Genomic DNA, 22,294 nt, shown 5'->3' on the forward strand with positions numbered 1-22,294 from the left:
AAGATAAAACAGAGACATACACTTAATTTTGTTGGATAAACACATAATTAAATTGGATTTATGAGATCCAAACTCTTCTCTAGCCCTAGCATAGATATAGTGGCGGAGTTAGAAAATTTTTTCAAGGAGGGTCAAGCTAAATATAAAAAAATTAAATTAAATCCAAAGAATAACACACGCACACAAACATATATATATATATATATAATATTTATTTATTGCTTATACATGGAATGTTTGTAATTTTGATTTACCTTATGATATTTTCTTACAAAAATAAAAATATTTATATCAAATAAGTCTTTACATCTTTATAAGAAAAAAAAAAAGGAGTCTTGACATGTCTAAAAATATATAAATAAGTTTAATTAAAATAAAGCATAATTAAATTACGTATGGTATACATTTAATACACTTTAAGGGGGGGTGGGGGGGGTGTAATAGTCTGTAGCATTCACCCTTGATAATGGATGTTGATGAAGTGGAATTTATAATGATTAAGAAACTTTTTTTTTTAATACCAGATTATGAAACCTTACATATATTGATACTTTGCTCAGCCCCTACAATATTAAGTTGATTAAGTCAAGCACGGATCCCTCATTGTGTTACCTTAAAAGATATAATAAATCCAAGGACATAACTTTTATTATAACTTTTTGAAATTATAGATTATGAGTGGTGGACAATCGCTTTTATATGTTCTCCACTAAAATTTATTTAAAAAAAAAAAAAAAAACCTTATAGTTGACCAATTCAATAAGTTCTAAAAAAAAGGGTGAAAAAAGAAAGAAAATATCAATTGAAGATATAGGAATATGCTAGTACTACACACATTTTGCCACAACTATTCTGAATGGCAGATTGTGATTAATTATATAATTTTTTCTCTACCCCTCATAGTTTGTCATGTAAGACAATTATGGCAAAATTTTTGTGTTTGTTTATACCATTATTGAAAAATGGTATTATGGCCAAATTTGTGTGTTTGTTTATACCATTATTGAAAAATGGAATCACATCACAAATTACTTATCAAATATGGAGTCAGCATCCAACAAATATTAATGTCCCTATAGAGAATGCACCATGACACCATTGATCCCTTAATTCTTTCTTTCTTTTTGGGGGGAGGGGGGGTGGGGTGGGGGCGGTGTTAATAATCATTATTAACACAGGAGTTGACGGTAGAGAAACAAAAGTAGGATAAAAAATTGTTCCAATTTGGTTAAACAAAAAGAAATTTGTTATACCCTTGATAATGGATGTTGATGAACTGCAAGCTACAATTATTATTAAACTTAAAATTTTTTTTATAACAGATTACAAAACCTTACATATATTGATACTTTGCTGAACTCCTAGAATATTATGTTTGTTAGGTAAAGTGTTCTCCCTTCTTCTTCGTATAATGATATAATAAATCTAGAGATATATTTCAACTTGTTGAAGAATGGTAGACAATTACTTTTACATGTTTCTACTACTGTTTTTTGACTTACAATCGACCAATTCAATAAATTGTGCAAATATATATATATATATATAAAATAAATAAAATTGTAAGCATGGGAATATGCTTGTATACCCTAAAAATTATTCAGTCCAGAGTACAGTCCGCCTGCCTCTCATTGAAGCGGACAAAACCTACAAGTCTGAATTGTCTTTATGTGAGAGGAGGACAGAGTTGGGACTCCACCCAATGGACCTTAAAAAGGAAAAAGAAAAAGAATAAAAAGAGAGATTATTTGCAGAAGATTCATGCGGTTAGATTCAATGACCAAACCAAAGGACAACTATCTCCATGGCATCTATTAAGACATTTAAACTATAGACCAAAAAATAAAAAATAAAATCTAGAACTATAAAATTTTCTACAACTTTTTGTTACAATTGGGATGTGACAAAGTGTAATTGGTGAAAAAAAAAATAGTGAATTCACATGTAAATAATGATTAACCACTCATCATCTGTTACGTCAAAATTGTAGTAAAAAAAATTGTAAAATAATTTGTAGTACTAAAAAAAAATCAACTCTTCTGCCACGTCCCGTCCTGAAGAATATTTTCGGCCTCCTATTTTCAGTAAAATCTATCTATCGTCAAATCATGAAATATACATGGGTAGATTCTATATTTAAATGCCGCCAGCTACAATTTGGGGTTGAGAGACTACAATTTGTTGTGTTCCGCCGGACAAAATTACAGCTTTAATCCAATAGAGCAATGCTAGAGCTTTAAGGGACACAACCGCACCCACACACTTTGCTTAAACATTAAAGACCCACTCTGGGCGGTCCAAATCCGAGTGAGTGTATTTGCATTCATTCTCATTCAGTCAGTCATTCACCACTTGTTTTGTGAACTTAACGTGGGGTCAAAAAATACATGCGGCACACACTTGAATGCAAATTGGGAATTATATCAATCATATTTATGCGTACAGGTGTATAACACAAACCAAGGCCACATATTGGTTGCGTGATTCCAAAGTAAGAAAAGCCCAAAGTGCGTAACTTTCGTCATCCATCGTTAATGACAAATGAAGTAAAGTCAAAAAATTAGTCAGCACGAAATCCTTACTTTGAAAGAGAGTCTACTCCAATCCCAAAAAGAGAGAGAGAGAGAGAGAAAGAGAGATAGAGTCTACCACAGCATTCGTCAAAAGAGTAAGTCACCATCCAATGTTGTAAACCGGTATAAGTATACCGGTATAAGTCACATCCACTAGAGTATAACCGTATAAGTCAATTCAAAGCCCAGTGTTTTGGAATATGTGCATACGTGTATATATATATATATAAATAAATTCAATATTATTTCATCCAACATTTTTCTTCATAAGAATTATAATGTTATTGATTTTTTGTGTAGGTGAGATTAAACTTTCAAATCTCTTATTTGACGATAAGGGACTTTACTAATTGAGTTAATTAGATCTTACAAATGATTTTTTGCTTCCATTAGAAGATCTTTACAAGTTTGGTTCAGATACATGTGGCTAATGAAGGAATTTTAACGTCAACAAAATTTAATTTATACAACCATAAGCCTTATGAAGAGCTATGCAGGGACAACATCCGGTTCCAAAGGTGATGACCTGCCGTCCACTGTGCCACCCTCTGTGGTCTCTTTAGACTCCTTATCTTCATCTTGGAACCCTTGCTTAAACCTATCATAATTTATGGGCTCGCTTGACTTGAACGGGCGCTCCCCTAATATTCGAACCAGGTCTTCTTGATTAAGGACCTCCTTTTCAAGCAAAAGCTCTGCTACCTGCATTACATGCTCTTTGTGCTCCTCTATTAGCTGAATAGTGCGATCATAGGCCTTACCCACCCATTCTCTAACTTCCCCGTCGATAATTGCACCAGTTTTACTGCTGTAGGGCTTGGTCATCTCAAATGCATCATCCCTTTGAGGAAAAGAAAGAAGACCCACCTTGTCACTGAAACCATAAACTGCAACTTGGGCATAGGTCATCTTGGTCACTTTCTCCAAGTCATTCTGGGCTCCAGTTGAGATCTTCCCCAACAAAACCTGATCCAAGAGAAATATCACAGTACCATAATTAAATGACTCAATGAGAATTTTATCAATCATGGCCAAACATAACCTAGTTTCTATACTTAAAGAAACGTGGGCCTATACAGGCAGACCAGCATCAATACCTACTAACCATGGCCTTATATGTTGGCCATTGCCCAAAATTGCTTTAATATATGTGTACTTAAAACACATACCACAAATATCAACTGATGTAATAATTATAAACTTTATGATCTCCCTGTTTAAGTACCGTTCACATGGTATTCATGAAATGGATAATATATACATATCAGCTTTTAAACTACAAGGAAACATCCAGGAAATTAGAAATTGCTGTTTCCCCCCTTTCTTCAGCAAGGAATGATATGTTCCACAAAAGGTAATATTTCACATGAAGAAAGTGAGAAACAAAGTATTGACATTCCCTAATGTCTAGAGCTAAACCTCAACAGTTTTGAGTCTTTTTTTATTGGGAATAGCATGCACCTGGTGGTTCATGAACCCACAACCTTATCATCTACCTCGCTCTTACAAGTTCAGTCTTAAGTATTATGTCCTATCCTTTTTGGAGGAAATTTTCCATTTAACATGATTTTTGAAACATTTCGTTAATAAACATGTTTTTTGAACTATTTTGTAAACTAGCATCTCGAGTCTTTGAGAATCAACTTTGGTATTTCTAGTGCTGGCGTGGAACAATTTATCCACGTGGAACCCGAATTCTATAGAAGTAAATCTGAGAAAGAAGAAGAAGCAGATCCGACAAAGAAGAAGAAGAAGAAAAGATAAATGGCAGATCTGAAGAAGAACAGAAGAAGAAGAAGAGAACGGCAGAAAACACAGGAACTCGAGTCTTTTAGAGACTCGAGTGTTAGAGCCTTGAGATGCTAGTTTGTTAAATAGTTTTGCAAACTTGACAATTAACTCAAATGTTCCAAAAATCATGCTAAATGCCAAAAAAATCCATCCTTTTTGTCTGGTAATGTAATTGTAAAATAACCATTTAAAGACTAAAATAGTTCTGTTCACATTAACTACTTAAGTATCCAGAAGTTGTTGAGAGATTCAGGGGAGAGGGGAAGAAATAGACATAGCTCTTCAATCAATTGTCATGGAACATTCATTTCCTATATAAAAAAATAAAAACTTTTATGAAACTACTTTGTGCTAGTGGTCTCATCAACTTTCTACACGCAGACACAAACATATAAAGTTCTATGCTCTGTTTATTGCCAAGATATCACTGGAAAAGAGGAGGAAAATTAGAATCTCAAATAATTTCAGAACCTGAAAGTTCACATTCCTTACAGCTTCTAAGTAATGAAAATGATCATTATCTATCAATAAATAAAAACCATAAGAACGAAAACACTATAACATTAGTGAAAGAGAAACGAAGTACATTATGTACAACCAATCACATGGTAGGTGAATTATGCACAACATAGTTCAGACCCACACCTCATGGCTCACTATATTTGTCCATTGAAGAGTTGAAGCCAAACTGTATTTCAAAATCTCAATTACGAGAAATTCTTTGAAAAAATGCATATAAGTACCTTGATAATAGATCAGTACGTGCCACTTTTAAGCAAGTCCCTAATAAGTCATCCAGAAAAAATGCAGAAAGAAGGGAAAGAGGATCGGTAAAATCACCTGCTCAGAAGCTCGACCACCGAGGGTCATGCAAGTCATATCAAAGAGCTGCTCTTTGGTCATTAATAGATTTTCATTGGGAACATATTGAGCAAAACCCAGTGCTGCTGTACCACGGGGAACAATGGTAACTTTAAGCAAGGGTTCAGCATGTTCCAAGAACCATCCAGCAACAGCATGACCAGACTCATGGTAAGCAACAGTACGCCGTTCCGACTTGCTTATTACCTGCAGAAAGAAATGGGTAATGGTTTACATGTCTTCAAAAAAAAAAGGACTTAATAATGACTTTTTTGTTAAGAGTTTAGGTCCACCATCAAATTAATGATGCCATCAGCACACAGGAATTTATAACACACTGCAGGTCAATCGCCAAATCAACTGATGCATCAGCAGTTAACAGAATTATTCCATATGCCAACATTCAAGCAGCTATCTTTTAATATTTGGTTTTTAATCTCAAAAATGTAAATTTTTTCAACATTGAAAGTCTGAAAGACATGCTTACACAGAGACAAAAAAATCAACCAACCAAGTTAGTGGGTGATGGCAAATACTCCAGATGGCAAATACTCCAGATCAGAAATAAGTAAAACATGAACCAACCAGGTTACTGTGGGGTGGCAACTACTCCAGTACTTCCATTCAGAACTATAGACCAGTATCAATAAAAAAAACTTTTTTTTTTCTCTGCTTAAATAGCAAAACTTTCAAGAAATGATGCCCTTTCACCCTTGACATCTAATTTTTCATACCTTACAAATATCATATTTACAATTCAATTCTTTCTATAGTTTAGTGTTTGTAAAATGTACACAAAGCCACTGTCATTTATAAGCTATAGTTTGGTCGCTGGAGGATCCTAACAAGCACATTTGAGAAAGATTTGAAACCAAAGCCTCCCAACAAGGCAAAAAAATGGCAGCACCTGGGTAAGAGCTCACTAAAGTGGCTAAAGCTAGCCAGCGAGCTTTTGCTCTTAGTGATTAATCTATCCCTTCCTTTCCTTATCTGTCAGTGCGCTTGAGGCTTAAAACACTGGGAGAACTCTTAGCTGTTGCCACAAAATTAGAGGCTGCAAATTGTTGCAAAACTCTAATGAACTAAACTAAAGAACACGAGAAAAAAAGAGTTTTGGTCTTCTTTCATTTAAGATTTTGTTTTCACTTTTGACATCAAGCAATAAAATTCTTTAGAGACTTCAAATTCCCAGAAAGAAGTCTTTTTTCAGTACATTTAATAATGAGTTCTAGGTTAAAGGGCTTTTACAAGTCAAAGATTAAGGGCTTGATAAAGTAATATGTTCTGCAAAATACTTAACTTCTACGAAGCGATAGTTTAAGTGAGAAAATTTGGGAAGGTTTCTAACATATAAACTAATAATAAAATCAAATCAGATTGAAATGTAGCTTTGGAGATTAGTCAAAAATATACACCGAGTCAACTGCTTTTTCCCAGAGTATGGCAGTCATACTGAGTATATGCATACAACATTAGTACAATGTTCTATATAAACAAGTACATGCATGAGATAGAGATTACCCTGTTCTTCTTTTCCAGACCACCTATAACCCTGTCTATAGCTGCCTCAAAATGTTCCATTGTAATCACTGCACTCTCATTCCTTGCAGCAATTAAAGCAGCTTCATTGCAGACATTAGCAATGTCTGCTCCAGCAAATCCAGGAGTAAGGGCAGCAAGCCTTTGAGAGTAGTATGATGGCTCATGATCCAGTTTCAGCTTCTTCAGATAAATTTGAAAAATCTGATTACGACCTTTGATGTCAGGTTTATCAATTGTAATTTGACGATCAAACCGACCAGGCCTCAACAAGGCTTTATCTAAAATGTCGGGCCTATTTGTACCAGCAAGTACAACAACTCCAGTAGTGGTTCCAAAACCATCCATCTCTACAAGTAATTGGTTGAGAGTACTTTCACGCTCATCATTTCCACCTGAGAAACCTCCACGCCCCCTAGCCCGACCAATTGCATCTATCTCATCAATAAATATTATACTGGGTGCACATTGTCTTGCCTCTTGAAATAAGCTTCTAACCCTTGATGGCCCAACACCAACGAACATTTCCATAAAATCTGACCCAGATATAGATAAAAAAGGGACAGCAGATTCACCTGCAGTTGCCTTTGCAAGAAGCGTCTTCCCAGTGCCTGGAGGGCCCACAAGAAGTGCACCTTTTGGAATTTTCGCTCCTAATTCCTCATACTTCTTTGGATTCTTGAGGAAATGAACAAACTCCATGATTTCCTGCTTTGCCTCATCACAGCCAGCTACATCTTTAAAATATACCTGGACACCATATGAGACATCAAAAGGGATGATCATGCTGATTAGCTCTCTTGAATTTCATTTGCTATAATTTTGAAAAACAAAATAAGATAAAAGCAATGTGATAATGCAAAGTGGAGTAACGGAACCCCAGAAAAACCTTGTTTTTTGCGTTCTTATCCACTTTTGTAATATGAGCTTTTCCAATGTTGAATATTCCACGGCCACCTTTTCCACCAGAACCACCAACACCAAATCCACTTTGCATTCTTCGCCCCATGAACCAAAGGGATCCTAAAAGCAATACTGTTGGGGCAAACCTCATCAATTCTTGGTACCAATTCACTTGAGAAACATATGTTACAGGGACATAATCATGAGGGTCAATCCCTAATGCTTCTTGCGCTTCCTGCAGCTTCTCCTCAAAAGATTCAACACTTCCAATGTTAAAATAGAATTTATACTGGCTTGCATTTCCATTAGTAGGGGTATCATTGATAGGACTTTGTGCAACATCATCATTGGTCTGATTTTTAACACGTGGTGAGCTCCTCACATACACTTTTGCAACTGATTTGTTTGTAACAACAATGCGATCCACCAGACCAGGTTCAAGTAGCTTGTTTTTGAATTCTTGGAAGCTAATCTGAGCAAAGACATCAATAAGCTATCAAAGAGTTATAAGAACAAAATATTACAAAAACCAAAAGACACATCAGAAACAATCAGAAATAATTTATCCGTATCTAGAGGGGGAATAGTGTCCATTTGGAAACAACTTATCTAGGCTTTTTACTAAAAGTGTGCTAAAGTATACTTGTACTTAAAAGAAGTGAGGTTTTAAAAAGTTGTACATAAAAGCTAAAAGCTAAAAGTTGAGCTTATAAGCTCAAGCCAAACGGACACTCAAGAATATTCAATACCACAAAGTTCTTTCTTCATCCAATAATAATATTACAACATTCAAAATCATCAGGTTAAAAGAGGTCATTCATTGCATGTCTATGTTAAATTTAAAAAGACTAAAGATTAATCAGTAATGTGCAGAAGTTGGACTCCAAATGAATATCAATGGAAAGTCAAACACCAAAATCATTAACACTCACATACACCAATAGCGGGGAAAGGAAGGTGCAATAATATTTTATCAGCAGCCAGAAGAAGGAAGCATGGAGCCATTGACCATAGTGCATAAAAGTAGAATGAAATATAAATTGTTGTTTACAATACATACCAACTATTTCAAATATCCGTTAGATTGGTATGTATGGTAAACCTGATGACAACAGACAAATACTGGTAGGTGACCTTAATTCACCAAAGGCAGCAACTTAATGCAACCTACACATCTACTAGAAACCAATAAACTCATTGCTGAAATAGTACTGAACGATCTGACCTGCTTTTGATCATGAGGACCGAATAAAACTGATGAAAAGATAAAGGCAATGAACAGTAATGGAGTGATTAAACTTTGGAACTGCTTCACCAAGTTCTCCTGGGAATTCCCATGATCACCACTATTTGAGTCCCCTAGAGAGGTACACAAAATATGAACATCATACGACCACAAATGACACTTTAGCATCAAAATTTTAAAATTATAACGAAAAGAAAAAAAAGGACCAGAAGTGAATAGAGAACATGCTACTGTAAACCAAACGAACATTGAAAATGCAGTTGTGCCTCAAACTAAGGACTAGAATGAGGCTGTACATCGAATTGTTGGTCTTGGAATCATATTTAGCTACCAGTCCTATCACCAGCATCATCTATATGACATTAACACGGACTCCACAGTTCTAGTTCGCCACAACAAAATTTCAACAACAAAGTATACCTACCACCAGTATCATATAAAGGATGATTGAAGGAAAGTATTAGCAATACTTAAACAAAACCAACTGCCAGAAGCCTTGTAACTTAACTGGCAGGTTTCAAATGGAGACGTCTAGGTTCCTATAATGCACGAGTATGGATACGGGTATTGGTACGATGAGGGTACGGGTACGGGGATACAACATTTTTTGAAAAGCCTAGGATTCGATACATCGGAGATACGGCAATTAATTAATATTTATTTTTAGGTATATTTAAATATTTTTGTACATAATTTATGTTTATTTTAATTTTTAAAATTAACAACAATAAAATGCTTGAAAACATATGTAAATTTAATTTAAAAGCAATACTAAACAACAAACAAGGACAATGACATTATAATATGTTGTCTCAAATATAATGACTGAGACTGATTATTGGCAAATTTATCAGACACTTTTTGGGTATTCATTTTTCCTATGAATTTAATGAAGAGTAAATATATAAATTATATAACAGAATAACAGTAAACAAGTGTGCAATAGTATATCACAGTGGCTAACCAACAAACAATATTATATTATATCACTATATCAATATCTCACAAGCCCACAGACCAAAATGATGCAATATATATCCTAATGAATTCCAAAGTCAGTAGGTAACGCAAGTCAAAACAAACAATATATAATAACATAACGAAGGCCTAAGGGCAATAAGGCTAAAAGCCCAGGCCACTAAGCAAGTGAGCAGCAAAACTGCCGTATCCGTGCATTATAGCTAAGTTCAAATTCCCCTCTCCCAACTATCAAATTATCAGAAATATTTTTTTGATAAGTAAAGGTTAAATCAAATCATCAAAAATATTTTAAAAAAAAAACAAACTATGATCATTGTTAATTAAATCCCATCAACAATCACCTTTTGTCAAAAAATAGAGAGTGATAAATAAACTTCTTGGTATTAAGCACTCTTATACATAATAGTAAACACAGCTAAAACTAACTAAAAAAAGACTAACCAACTAGTTAACAAACTAACTAATTACAAAAAACACAAAAGCAAATGTGGAAAATATGTAGAGAAAATCTAACCTAAAAACTACAATCTCTAATCTAAAGATACAATTTCTGATACCTTTAACGAGTTGCGTGCGAACAAATAAATATTAGTATTATAAACGCAAACTCCGAAAGAAAATTGACAATAGAATTTGATCCATTTTCAACACAATTTATCATATATTACACAAAAAAAATCGTTAGACTTTACCTTTCGACTCGGATTTCTGTTCTTTCCCTTTCGGAACTTCCTTCCTGTCCTTCGGGTAGTAATTTTCATATTCTACATTCACAAATTATTCAAAATAAACAAATTTAAAAAAAAAAAAGAAAAAAAAGAAAAAGAACTTGCTGAAAAATCAGAAACGCTAATCATTGATTTACTTTTCTTATTGGGCGCTTCGCTAGAGAAAAATCGGCGAACCCTAGGGTTTGCGATGACGGAACTGAAATTCGATAAGTACGAATTCGAAACGAGTTGCTTCCCAGCTCCAAAGGAAGTGACGAAGCCCCTCACAAGCCCTAATCCGCCATCGACGCGTGAAATGCACGCACTTCCCGAAGAGGACGAGTGAGATTCGTTCGGTAACAACCTCCTCTCAGTATAGTTACCAGAATTTACATTCTGCGCAGCCAAACAGAGTTTTTATTTTTATTTTAACCAAAAATCATAAATCTGTCACCTAAAAATAGCATATTTTCTTTATTCAAAAGATAGAGAGGTAGAGAAAGTTTACTCTTTGGAACGAGGAACGAGTGGAGCGAAAAAGAGAGCGTCCGATTCTTGAGAAAATCATTGTATCGATGATCGGTACATGAATTGGCTGACGCTTGTGTTGTGTAAATAGTGTAATAGTACTTGAATGAGTATTAGACCCTGTTTGGTTGCCGAGAAAATTTCTAACTATGCTCCGGAAAATTGAAATATAAATGGAATGAGCTCAGCTAATCTATCTATCTATCTATCTATCTGGGAGAGGGAGAGGGAGAGGAGCTGGGGGAGTGGGAAAAAGGGTCCTCTGTCTGTGAATAACCGTAACCGTATTTAGAGACCGCCTTCCTTTTTGTCTAAATTACTCGAATGCCCTTGGATAATGAATATGAATATGTCATTTGCGTAGGTCTGTTTAGCCATTATGCTGAATTTTAATACAAAGAAAGGAATCAGGATTTATAACATAAAAAATATTCTCAAGAAGAGCCCACTGAATGAGGTTTCTTTGACATGGGCTTTCAGGGGCCCTCTTGATTTCTCTCATACGGCCCAATTTCAATTGGACCTTCTATGTAAGTATTTCAAACCAAAGCTACTAGAGAAGATAGAAGGTGAACCACATATTCTTAATTGACCTAGTGACAATAATAATAAGTTAAGATAAGAATCACGAGATCACCTCATGGTAAATTCTTTGTTTCACCCTTGGTCTCCTTCTACCGTAAATATATCCCACTCTTACTTCTCATAAATTTGCACCATTTCCTTTCTTCTTTTCCTCTCTTTTCATTAATATACTATTTCATAGTCTCTTTTTGAACTCATCATTACCTACACAACTTTTTTTTTTTTTAATTTTAAGAACCAACACAACTTCTTTGCTACCTTACTTTGATTTCCCATCTTAGTAGTTCCTTTTTCGAAAAACAATTCTATCTCACGTCACTTAAATAAATAAATAAAATAAAAAGAGTAAAGATTCATATTTTCAAGCTCATTTTTAAGGTTACTACCAAAAAAAAGAAAAAAAGAAGAAGATGATGTTCTAAAAAATAGTTATGGAAAAATGACTCATTTTTCAAAATATGTTAATGTTAAAACAAACAAAGTGTAATAAGAACTCATTTAGAATGGCAAATGGAATGAAATTTAATGAATTTTTATAGAATATTCCTCCTATTACTCCATTGGAAATTTAATACGAAGGAATACTCATTTTATTTCCTTTCCTCCTAAGCTATTTTTTTTATTTTGTTAAAATTGGAAGGAATTGAGTTGAATGGAAAATTTATTAACAAATTTTGAATCAAAATTCTGGTAATATCTCTATCATTTCTCTCTCACGTACACGGGAAGTTATCAATTCTTGATTTGATGTTTTAACTTTAGTCCTCTTAAGGCTAAACTATTGATCCATTATAAATTATTGGGTTCCTTGTATGTAATAATGATGTTAAGAATGTGTGTTGTTTGGTTTTTATTTTTTATTTTTTTTTGGATAAAAAAGGGGTGTATTATTTAAATGTATAAACTTTTATATGTTTAGTTTTGAATTGATATTTTGATATAGTACAAAACTATTGTTGTACTACACAATCAACTGTAGAAAGCTAACGAGTACGTGTGTTAACATCTTATTTTGCAACATACGAAAGCTTTTTTCTTAAATTATGTCTTGTTTTGGTTAATTTGTACAAGAGCTTTTTATGTTGTTGTATGGTCTATGAGGAAATACAGACAATCTGTTTTGTAAGAAATGAGAATGTGTTGTTTTTTTTGTTTTTGTTTTTGTTTTTGTTTTTGAAGAAAAAATAAAAAGAAATAAGAAATAAGGGCATTTTGGAAAAGCTATGGGAGGAAAATCTGAAATCTCAATCTTGCCTATAGAGTGAGACATATCTTGCCCATCAAGTTGTGACTCAAAGTAGTGAGGAAATTGGATCACCATTGCCCTTAATCTTAACCCGTCTCTTACTACATCCACTTATCATAATTTTAAAATCAAGTTAATATTTATAAAAGTTCAACTTGGAATATTGACTATGAATTGTGTTAGTTTAGTCTCTCAATTTTAAAATCAAGTCAATGTCATCTATGGGTTTCCTTACCAATTTAAAATTAAAAAAAAAAAAATTAATTATGAAAATTGACTTGATTTTGAAAATTTTACCCTCTCCATGATAATGTTTTAACTACTCTCTATTTGCTACATACATTAATTTTATTAAAGTTTAAATGAGAGTTGAGAGAGTTAATGTTGACATAATTCATAGTTGAAGAACGAAATTGCTCTTTATCCCATAATTGAAAGACCAAGTTAGTAAATTAACCTAAAATTAATTTGACTAGACATTTCTACCAAAACAAACTGAGAGAAAGAATTGAGTTCTATTAGGAGGTACATGTGAAATTTCTTGCATAAGATTCTCGAATCAATCAAGTTAAAATAAATTTAAAATACAATAAGATTGTTCCTTGCTATATATATTAAACAAGATTTAAAAACTACATATGATCTTAGCATGTTTTCTTGTTCTTATACCTAATTATTTAATCTCACATGACAAGAAAACCATAAAAGTAAACTTTAATATAATGCTAGATGCCTATATCAAAACATGTAGCTGAATAATTAGTGGACCAAGACAGAGAAGAAGGCGAAGTAGGAGGTGAATGGTAAGACGAGCAAGAAGAGGAATTTGAGGATGTATTGGTTGGAGGATTTCGAATCATGAATGGCACCATATCTTCAAGCAACCCTTGTGAGCTCATTCCTTCTTCTTTGTCCCATCCTTGTAAGCAGACCTCAGATGTGATTAATAATGGCGAAGTAGCTAGATTTTCTGGGCTTTCTTGGACTTCTTTTGTTTGTTGGGTTTCATGGTCTTGGGGCTCTTGGGCTTGTGAGATAGACTTCTTAGGCTTCTTGGTTGATGGATTGACATAGGATTGGCTAGGTAAAAAGTATGGGTAAGCAAAGTGCAAGTGAAGCCCTTCATATGTGATGATGAATGTCTCAGGTTCCTCGCGAGACCTCTCTACCTGTTTCTTTGCACTGCACCTTGGATTTGTACACCTATAATAGCTCCTGTGTTCCATCAAAATCACAAAGATTGATGAGAATTGTTTTTGATAAGAATAAAAGTTAACATATTTGTATCATCGGTGAAGGATTTGAACCCTGAATATTTTCATTTGAAACATTAAATAGTGTCAGTTAAACTATAAGATTCTTGACAGATATTTTGATATTTGAGAGGCTAAAATAAATGCTACCCATAAATTAGAGGGACCCCACATCTTCTATTTTTCCTTATGGTGACAACTTGTCCCCTTCATTTCTACCCTTTAATCAATTTAAAATATTTGCTTACATGGAGCCAACTTTAATATAATATGCCATATTTGGAGAAAGACTAAAATTAGCACATCATATTTTATTCCACTAAGTGTGTGTTTGGCAAAAATTAAAAAGTCAACTTATTTTACTATTCAGTTTATTTTTGCTATTATTCATGGATCCCACTGTACTTTTTGATACTATTCTTGAGTCTCACTGTACTATTTTAGTTAATTTTTATCTTTATCTACAGCACTTTCAGCAAAAAGTTTTTAATTTTAGTAAAATAAGCGAATTCCAAACAAATCCTAAGCTTTTTTATTGAATGAACATACACAATATATATATATATATATATTCGTGTATATCCCATAAGATAATAGAGGTTTCTCATACTTGATACGTATATACATCTTCACCCCTCTCATGTACTAGGGACCCAGTATGACTATGGGGCTTAAACATTATTTAAGAGAGAGATTATACACATAACGATACATATGATAATTACTGATCTATACAAAAAGAATACTAAATAAAATAAATCAACACTAATAATTTCCTATTGTCCTAATGTCCTTTAGTGTTGTAAAAGGCCTTTAAGAATTAAGACAGCTTAAACTAAGAAAAGAACATTGGAATCGGATAGTGGGCATCCAGTTTTTTGACAAGTTTAAGTGGATGGTTGGTTGTATGAAACATCTTTCTCATATGGGGTGAACCATATAAATGTGAGATTTACTTCATATGAGAGAGACGTTACATGCAATCTTTACGCAAATCATCATTTCGTTTAAGTGGCCTTTCCCGTGGAACAAAAAGAACCATTGCGGGGAGAGGAAAAAACAAGTAAACTTACTTTGCAATCAAGATTGGGCCTCACTGGCCCTGGTGATTATCATTTCTCTTTAGAAATAAATGGTCCCAGGGAAGCCCGAATTAAAAAAATGACAAGACCCCAGGGCCTCATATTCTTATAACTGTTTAATGCTTCCACGAAAGAGTTTATAGACGTAAAAGATTTAACAAATATTTTTTACCAAAAAAAAAAATTATTGATAGGATAGGCCGTTAGTAGTAAATAAAAAAATAATGCTAATAGTGAATTCAAATATAAGAACTAGTAAGAATTTGACAATTTGACAACTGTAAAATAAATATTATGAAATTTTTTGAATTAGTAGGATTGCTTGGCTGTTATTTCACAATGTCAAACTTAAGTTCTTTTAAAATCATAACTTTTGCCTCAATAAAATATTGTGAGTAGTGGTTTATAACCTTTATATGAACCTAGACAACGACTTGTAATCTATTATCTATCCACTAGGTAGGTTTTGATGCCAAAACTCTTCTATACAAATTTTCTGTATCTTTTTTTTTTTGTATCACTCTATATTCTACCAATAATCATTAATTACCATGTGTATGATTGTTTTCCATTTTAAATTTTAATTATTTTATAAAGAAAGTGAATCAAAATATAGTAAGTAGTGATTGGTAAAATATAAAGTGATCTATAAAAAATGGTACAGAAAATTTGTATCCAAAACTCTCCATGTCCTCCATTTCGAAAAGATTGTAAAGCCAGAAGTTAACTCACGTAATTCAATTTTAAGAGTTTCTGTGCGCGTTTGGTGGCCAAGAATGTTATGACCGAAATGGTAAAACAGAAGGAAAAAGTTACCTAGGATTTGGGCTATTCTTGATGGATTTCTGTCCATACTTCCTCCATTTATATCCATCATCATTCATCGGATTTCCATAGCTTTTCATTTTCAGAGTATACTTATTCTCAACCTTATTTAAACTTCTGTCCAACATAGAAATTCTGCAACAAAAAGTATATATTCGTATCAAAGATTTCATAATTTAATTTGTCAAAAACTAAAAAGGTCTAAAAATGAGTCCAAACCTGGCTTGTGGAAGTTGCTGGGGTTGGTCCAAATTCGGGTTTGTCACTGATAATGCATTCTCAATATCTCCAATTGTAGGCCCGGAATAGACAGTAGAGATTAACCGGTTAACGGTTTCTTCATCAAAAGGACTACTTGTTTTCAATTCAGTAGTACTCTCAGGTAGCACAGAGAAAGGTGATTGATTGTCAAGAAGCTCTCTCAGCAGCTCATCTTCCAACCCATCTGACCAAGTACGCATTACTTCCTCCATTACTGTATTGTATACCTAGCTAGGATAACTAAGTTAAATAGTGCATATATAGAAGAAGATGAAGAAAATTTAGCTGTTAGAAGAAGAAGAAGGTGGTGAAAGAATTAAAGATAATGATAATGATAAGATGTGTAATAATCTAGGAGGGTTCATAAACAGGAGGGAGAGAGTGGAGCAGATAAAGAGAAAATTGTGACGTCTATGTGTTTGCCCTCTTGACTTTTAAAGAAAGAGTTGCTGTGCTTCAGTGTTTCTGCTTTGTATGTATTCGGCTTTGACTTTAGCTAAGAATTCTAGCTATCCTTGTCAACGGTAACATTTTTGGTTAACTGCTCTACTGGGGCACCGCCCCATTATTTCTAATGGTGTTTCTTTGTGTCCAAGGTAAATTTTCACAATAGTTTTGTTCTTTCTCAAAGAAATTTAATAAGTTCTTTGTCAAATATAGATGGTCCAGATTCTAGGGGATTTGGTTATCTAAACATACATTCAAGATCTGGTGCTGAAATAGTGTAGATGGGGTGTCACATTTTTGTAGTACTTATCTTTACTTTACTGCATGCTTTTGTATTTTCAAATTGTATCTTTGTCTTCTTATATTTTCTGATGGGATAGATGCATTAAGGTGGACCAAAGCTACCTGACCCATGACTAAGGTTCAACCAAAGCAAAGGTCAACCACTAAAGAATTATTAAAAAAATCCTTCAGATTATTTTTTTGAAGTGTTTTTCAATGTATCAGATTCTTTGATAGATAATAATGGAAAGCTGGATAAATTATGATAAATTTAGTGTGTGAAGTATTTTTATTAGTATTGTAGGGACACGGTTTACAACCCAAACCCAAAAGATATGGGATTGTGGGTTAATAAATCCGTTACAATAAATTTGTAGAGAGTGTGTCAAAGAATTAAGTCCTAGTAAATCTAACAATGAATAGGATGGGTTCGAAGGATAACCATGCCAAAACAAAGTACGTAAGGTTGGATGAATGTGTTGCCGAGGAAGCAAATATTTGTATATATCAATGAAACTTATTACAAGTGTGATTTTTATTGTTACCATCCCCACCTTTCTTTCTTTTTTCCCCCTCCCCCTTTATTCTCCCATCCCCCTCCTTTTCATCCTTCCACGTGTAGATTTTCATTGATAGTCTTAATACTTGTCCCATCAGCCCTTTCCTAAAGTCTTTGGGAGTAGCTGTAGCCTGTAGGGCTAAAAAACATTGCTCAGTCAATTGCAGAGCATTCAATGCGATATTAGCAGCTTTTCCTTAGATATTTCATAGCTCTATTTGTCCTTTTCCTTCTTGATACCTATCCTCTATAGTGGAATGGTTCGGAGCGTTGCTCTTGATGGCAAACCATACCCTTTGACCTTGGCCTTACCCAACTGAGGAGGGATTCTTCCTCGGGGCACCCCTCCTGGGTGGCTTTAGTAGGATTTTTCTTTTCACTTACTAATACAGATCCTTACGAAAGTGTTTTACCCATCCTCGGATTGTTTGGCGTACTTGGGTTGGGCCCTTGGCCCAATATATATGTGGATGTGGGCCCCTGGGCCTTTCTCCCCTACAAGTATAAAACACAAAGTATGATCCAAAATATCCAAACTCAAGAATATTTAATTTTTGTAGGAAGGATTGATTTCAAATGTGAAAACGTTTATAAAACTATTGAATGTTTTGATACCTAGTTAAAAGTCTTAATGGCTATGTATTAAAACTGTGCAAAACAACTTCAACATTAGAAGCACATAAATATCAAGAAGAATATTCTTGGTTTGAGACGTCTCAACAAATTCTCTGTAGTAGTTAATTTATTAATTTTATTTTCTTAATACGGGATGTGAAACCTCACATAAAATAATAAAAATCATTAAAATTTTAGATTTTTTAGAAAATGATATTAGTTATAAGAGCATTTGCATCAGATATAGCAAATGTGTCAAATGTCAAATATTTGGCACATTTGTCACACCAAACACAAAAATGAAGCTTTATCAAATGTTCCAAATTCCAAATATTATACAACACCATTACAGTACCATCTCAAATATGAGACGATACGGACAGATGTTGCAAAAAATTTTATTGTTTTATATTCTCTTTTCTCTCTCCTCTCTCTTCATCTTTTCTTTTCTCTTCTCTCTCACTCACCGATTCCCTCTCTCTTCTCCCTGTACCAGTTCCCTCTCCCTTCGACCAATCTGGGATGTTCACCGGAAGCGACGATGGCATAGCTCTGACGTCGACAGCGAGCTCCTCCACGCTCGATCTCGTCCACGCTCAGCCATGCTTAATCTCGCTTATCTCACCCTGAGGCCATCGTCGATCTTACCCTCTTCCCTCTCCTCTCTGTCCGCCTTTCACTCTGCCTCTCTTTGGTTGTGGATTTTTTTTTTCTTTTGCTGCAATTTGGGTTGATCTGATATTGATGAGTGATTGTGGTGGTTGGTTTGTAGTAGAGGTGGGTTGTAGTGGTGGTGATGGTGGGTTCTAATATGATGGGTGAGCTGTGGGGGTGGTATGGGTTTTGTGTTTGTTTTTTAAATTGTAGGCAGCAGGTGGTGGTTCAGTTGATCTGGTTGGTGGTGGGTTGTGGGCTATGGGCGGTGACAATGGCAGTGGTGGTGGGCTGTGGGGGTGATGGCTGGTGGTGGTTGTCGGTGTTGTTGATGATAATGGGGGAGGAAATAATATATTATTTTAATGTGTAGTAAATAGTATTTTAATGTATAGAATTGAATGATAGAACATCTGATAAATTGGATGTTGTAAAATGATGTGGTAAAATAATAAAGTAGACTTTTAGTGTAGCAAAATGACATAATTTTTGCCACATCTGATTCGGATGCTCTAAACATTTATTTTTTTTATTTATAAAATACTACCCTTCCGGTCTTAATTAGAGTATCAAAACTGATCCTATTTTCGATTATGTCCAATCCAATTTTAAAAGCATCTTCTAGATTAATGCAGAGACAATTTTTCGTGAGCATGACGAACATAAATTATTTATGATATTATCAATTTGACCATGAATCCAATCTTGGTTAGATGAGAGAGAACCAAAACAGATCCTATTTTTGGTTTCTTTATCCAATCTCGGTTTACAAACCATGGTTTGGACTATCCTAGGGTAGATCACCTTGAAGTGAACTAGGATCTCTCCATAAACATGACCAACAAAAAAAACATATGACAATAGATAAAAATAAGACTTGTGTTAACGGCCACAAAAGGTGCTCATTAACAACAACTTTTTTGAAATTTTTCTGACAATTTTTTTTGTCTTTTTTACAATTTTATTTCATTTTTTCAACTTTATAAGAACTGTTTAGTGTTTTTTTTGGCTTTTTCTGACAACTTTTCTGTCTTTTTTGCACCTTAACAAGCATTGGTCAGTGTTTGTTAACATTTTCTTAAAAATAAAATAGAGATATTCCATAGAAGGCTTGACTCATCAACATAAGTAAATATCCTTTTGAGTTCTATACGGCTTAATTTGACATTAGAATTGTAAGTATTCACAAAATATCCTTTACTAAATATACACACATTAATTGCACTAATAAACACCCACCCAGTTTAAAAAAAGAAGCCACCATATGTGCATCGAACACTCAAATTTACAAGTCGATAACACATTGACACGTTGCGAATTCGTGATCCCAGAAATGGACAAGCAAAAATATAAAGTTTAATTAGGGGGCATCCACTCTGTTAAATTATGTAACCACCACAGGAATTTTGTCTTTAGAGGGCAAGGCGATCCGTGTTGTTTCCTTCAAAGTCAGGGAACTTTTGGTTTTATATGGCTTTGACTTTGTGAATCGGAGAAAACTACTAAACTAAGAGGAGGGGCACTGCGAGACAAGCATTATGGGTTGACTGTCAGAGTGGGCTTAGGTTAACTGCTGAAGCGTCGGTTAGCGAAGCTGGGGCTGGTGTGGTGCGGTGAAGATTGAAGAACCAAAATCTTTAGGCGAAGAAGCTGTGTTTGTGCACAAAAGTCAGCGCCCATTTTAGGTGTGGGGCCCAAGAGGCTCGTGATTTAGCAGACACGTGTTGGCAATGGAGGGTCCCACTCTCGTGTCGATTTTCACGTGTTGCAGGATGGAGCTGGGTTCGAGCTGTCCACGTCCTGGTGCTGACTGCCGAGCCCTATTCCCAAGAAGTGACCCAGTCTTAGGGCAATACCAACCAAGAAAAAAAAAAAAAAAAAAAAAAAAACTTGGCAGGGCTAAGTAAGTGGGTCCCTTGGAAATTGGGTGTTGGCATACTGGTTAGACAGAGTCAGAGAGATTAGGCCCAAGAGCTTGAGGCATCAACGAAACTACCTGATGGTTGTGGTCTTCTGGCATCTTCGGGAAAAATCGACTGTAATAACCATTTTCTAGCAGTGATAGAAACATATAAAAATACATAATTTTGTGTCATAATTTGTAGCAAATTATAAGTGGTGAAAATATATTTTTATATGACCCACCATCACACATTTAGTAATTACAACTCGTCACATGCCGAGTTGTGATACAAAAAAATGATAATAATTATAAAACTCTAAATAAAAATATATTTCTATTAATAAAACATTAATGAAAACAAAGACATAAAATTATTGTTTCTTATTACATTGTAATGCAATTATTTATGAAAATAGAACTTGACGTATGTCTGTTGTGGGTTTTTTTTTTTTTGGTGTGTCTTTGATGTGTGTGCTTACGGTTAGATAAACATAAAATTATTTTGTTAAAATCTTTTAAAATGTCAAATTGCTTGTTTTGAGTAAAATTAGTTGATCAAACTTAATTATTTTTAGTTTTGCTTTTCATCATTTTTGTTGTTGAGCTAATTTTTTACTAATTGTTAATTTTGTTCTAGATTTTAGATTTATAAATTTTTTTTGTGGTCTTTAAAATGATCGATAATATTGTTAAGAGAGACAAAGTGTAATTTTATTGAACCAAATTGCTAAAGTTAGAACATAAAGATATACTAGTATTTTTTTTTTTTTTTAAATTAGGGTGGGGGGTTTGTGGGGGGAGGGGAACCCAAGAATAAATCTGTCCATGCTGATTATTCAAATAAAAAAAGAAATATAAGAAAAAAAGAACAGGCTATCTAGGGAGAAACTTCTATATGTTTCGGGTGTATGTTTCTTCACCCTCATGTGAGGGTGAAGAAACATACACCCGAAACATACAATACCATCTCCTATCCAAGGATATTGGCATATTGCCACATGTGACGCGGAGAAATATTGTTCTTGTATGTGTTGTTGAACCTTGAGCATAGTGATTCAAAAGATAATATAGGAAAACCGGAAGCAAGTATGCTAGAGAATATTATGCTAATCCTAGACTTAGGGTTAAGTATGCTTGCTTAACAAGTACATGGACTTGCAATAGATTTAAACATTTTTTACCATGATATCTCTATCACCCTTTCTCAAACCTAAGATGGAATCTTGAGTTTGTAAGGTCTTGATTGTATAATGAGGCTGGTTTGGTAACACGCAAGGCATGTTGAGGAAATAAACGACCACAATTCACGATCATGGTTGACACTAATTTTCAGACAATAGAAGCATCATGTTTGGCTCATTGGCTATAGCATTTCTAGTGCTTGCGTGACATACCTGATGTGAGAAGCTTACGCAAGCGGGCCTTCGGAGGTTTGCACAATGTTTAAAAC

The 22,294-nt window shown here is 34.2% G+C and overlaps 2 protein-coding genes across 2 annotated transcripts; both read right to left on the reverse strand.

Annotated features, from left to right (window-relative positions):
* Positions 1-2,879: 2,879 nt before the first annotated feature.
* Positions 2,880-11,414, reverse strand: LOC112025448 (ATP-dependent zinc metalloprotease FTSH 10, mitochondrial). Its single transcript, XM_024058120.2, has 8 exons — positions 11,113-11,414; positions 10,760-11,000; positions 10,587-10,658; positions 8,893-9,026; positions 7,654-8,139; positions 6,747-7,514; positions 5,205-5,432; positions 2,880-3,539 (listed from the first exon to the last, which is right to left on the reverse strand). The coding sequence occupies exons 1-8, from the start codon at positions 11,170-11,172 to the stop codon at positions 3,063-3,065; spliced, it is 2,466 nt and encodes an 821-aa protein (XP_023913888.2). The 5' UTR covers positions 11,173-11,414; the 3' UTR covers positions 2,880-3,062.
* Positions 11,415-13,541: 2,127 nt separating this feature from the next.
* On the reverse strand, positions 13,542-16,761 carry LOC112025430 (probable WRKY transcription factor 49). Its single transcript, XM_024058101.2, has 3 exons — positions 16,343-16,761; positions 16,115-16,258; positions 13,542-14,178 (listed from the first exon to the last, which is right to left on the reverse strand). The coding sequence occupies exons 1-3, from the start codon at positions 16,594-16,596 to the stop codon at positions 13,689-13,691; spliced, it is 888 nt and encodes a 295-aa protein (XP_023913869.1). The 5' UTR covers positions 16,597-16,761; the 3' UTR covers positions 13,542-13,688.
* Positions 16,762-22,294: the final 5,533 nt, after the last annotated feature.

Source organism: Quercus suber, unplaced genomic scaffold (assembly GCF_002906115.3).
Source record: "Quercus suber isolate HL8 unplaced genomic scaffold, Cork oak 2.0 scaffold_467, whole genome shotgun sequence".
Lineage (NCBI taxonomy): Eukaryota > Viridiplantae > Streptophyta > Magnoliopsida > Fagales > Fagaceae > Quercus > Quercus suber.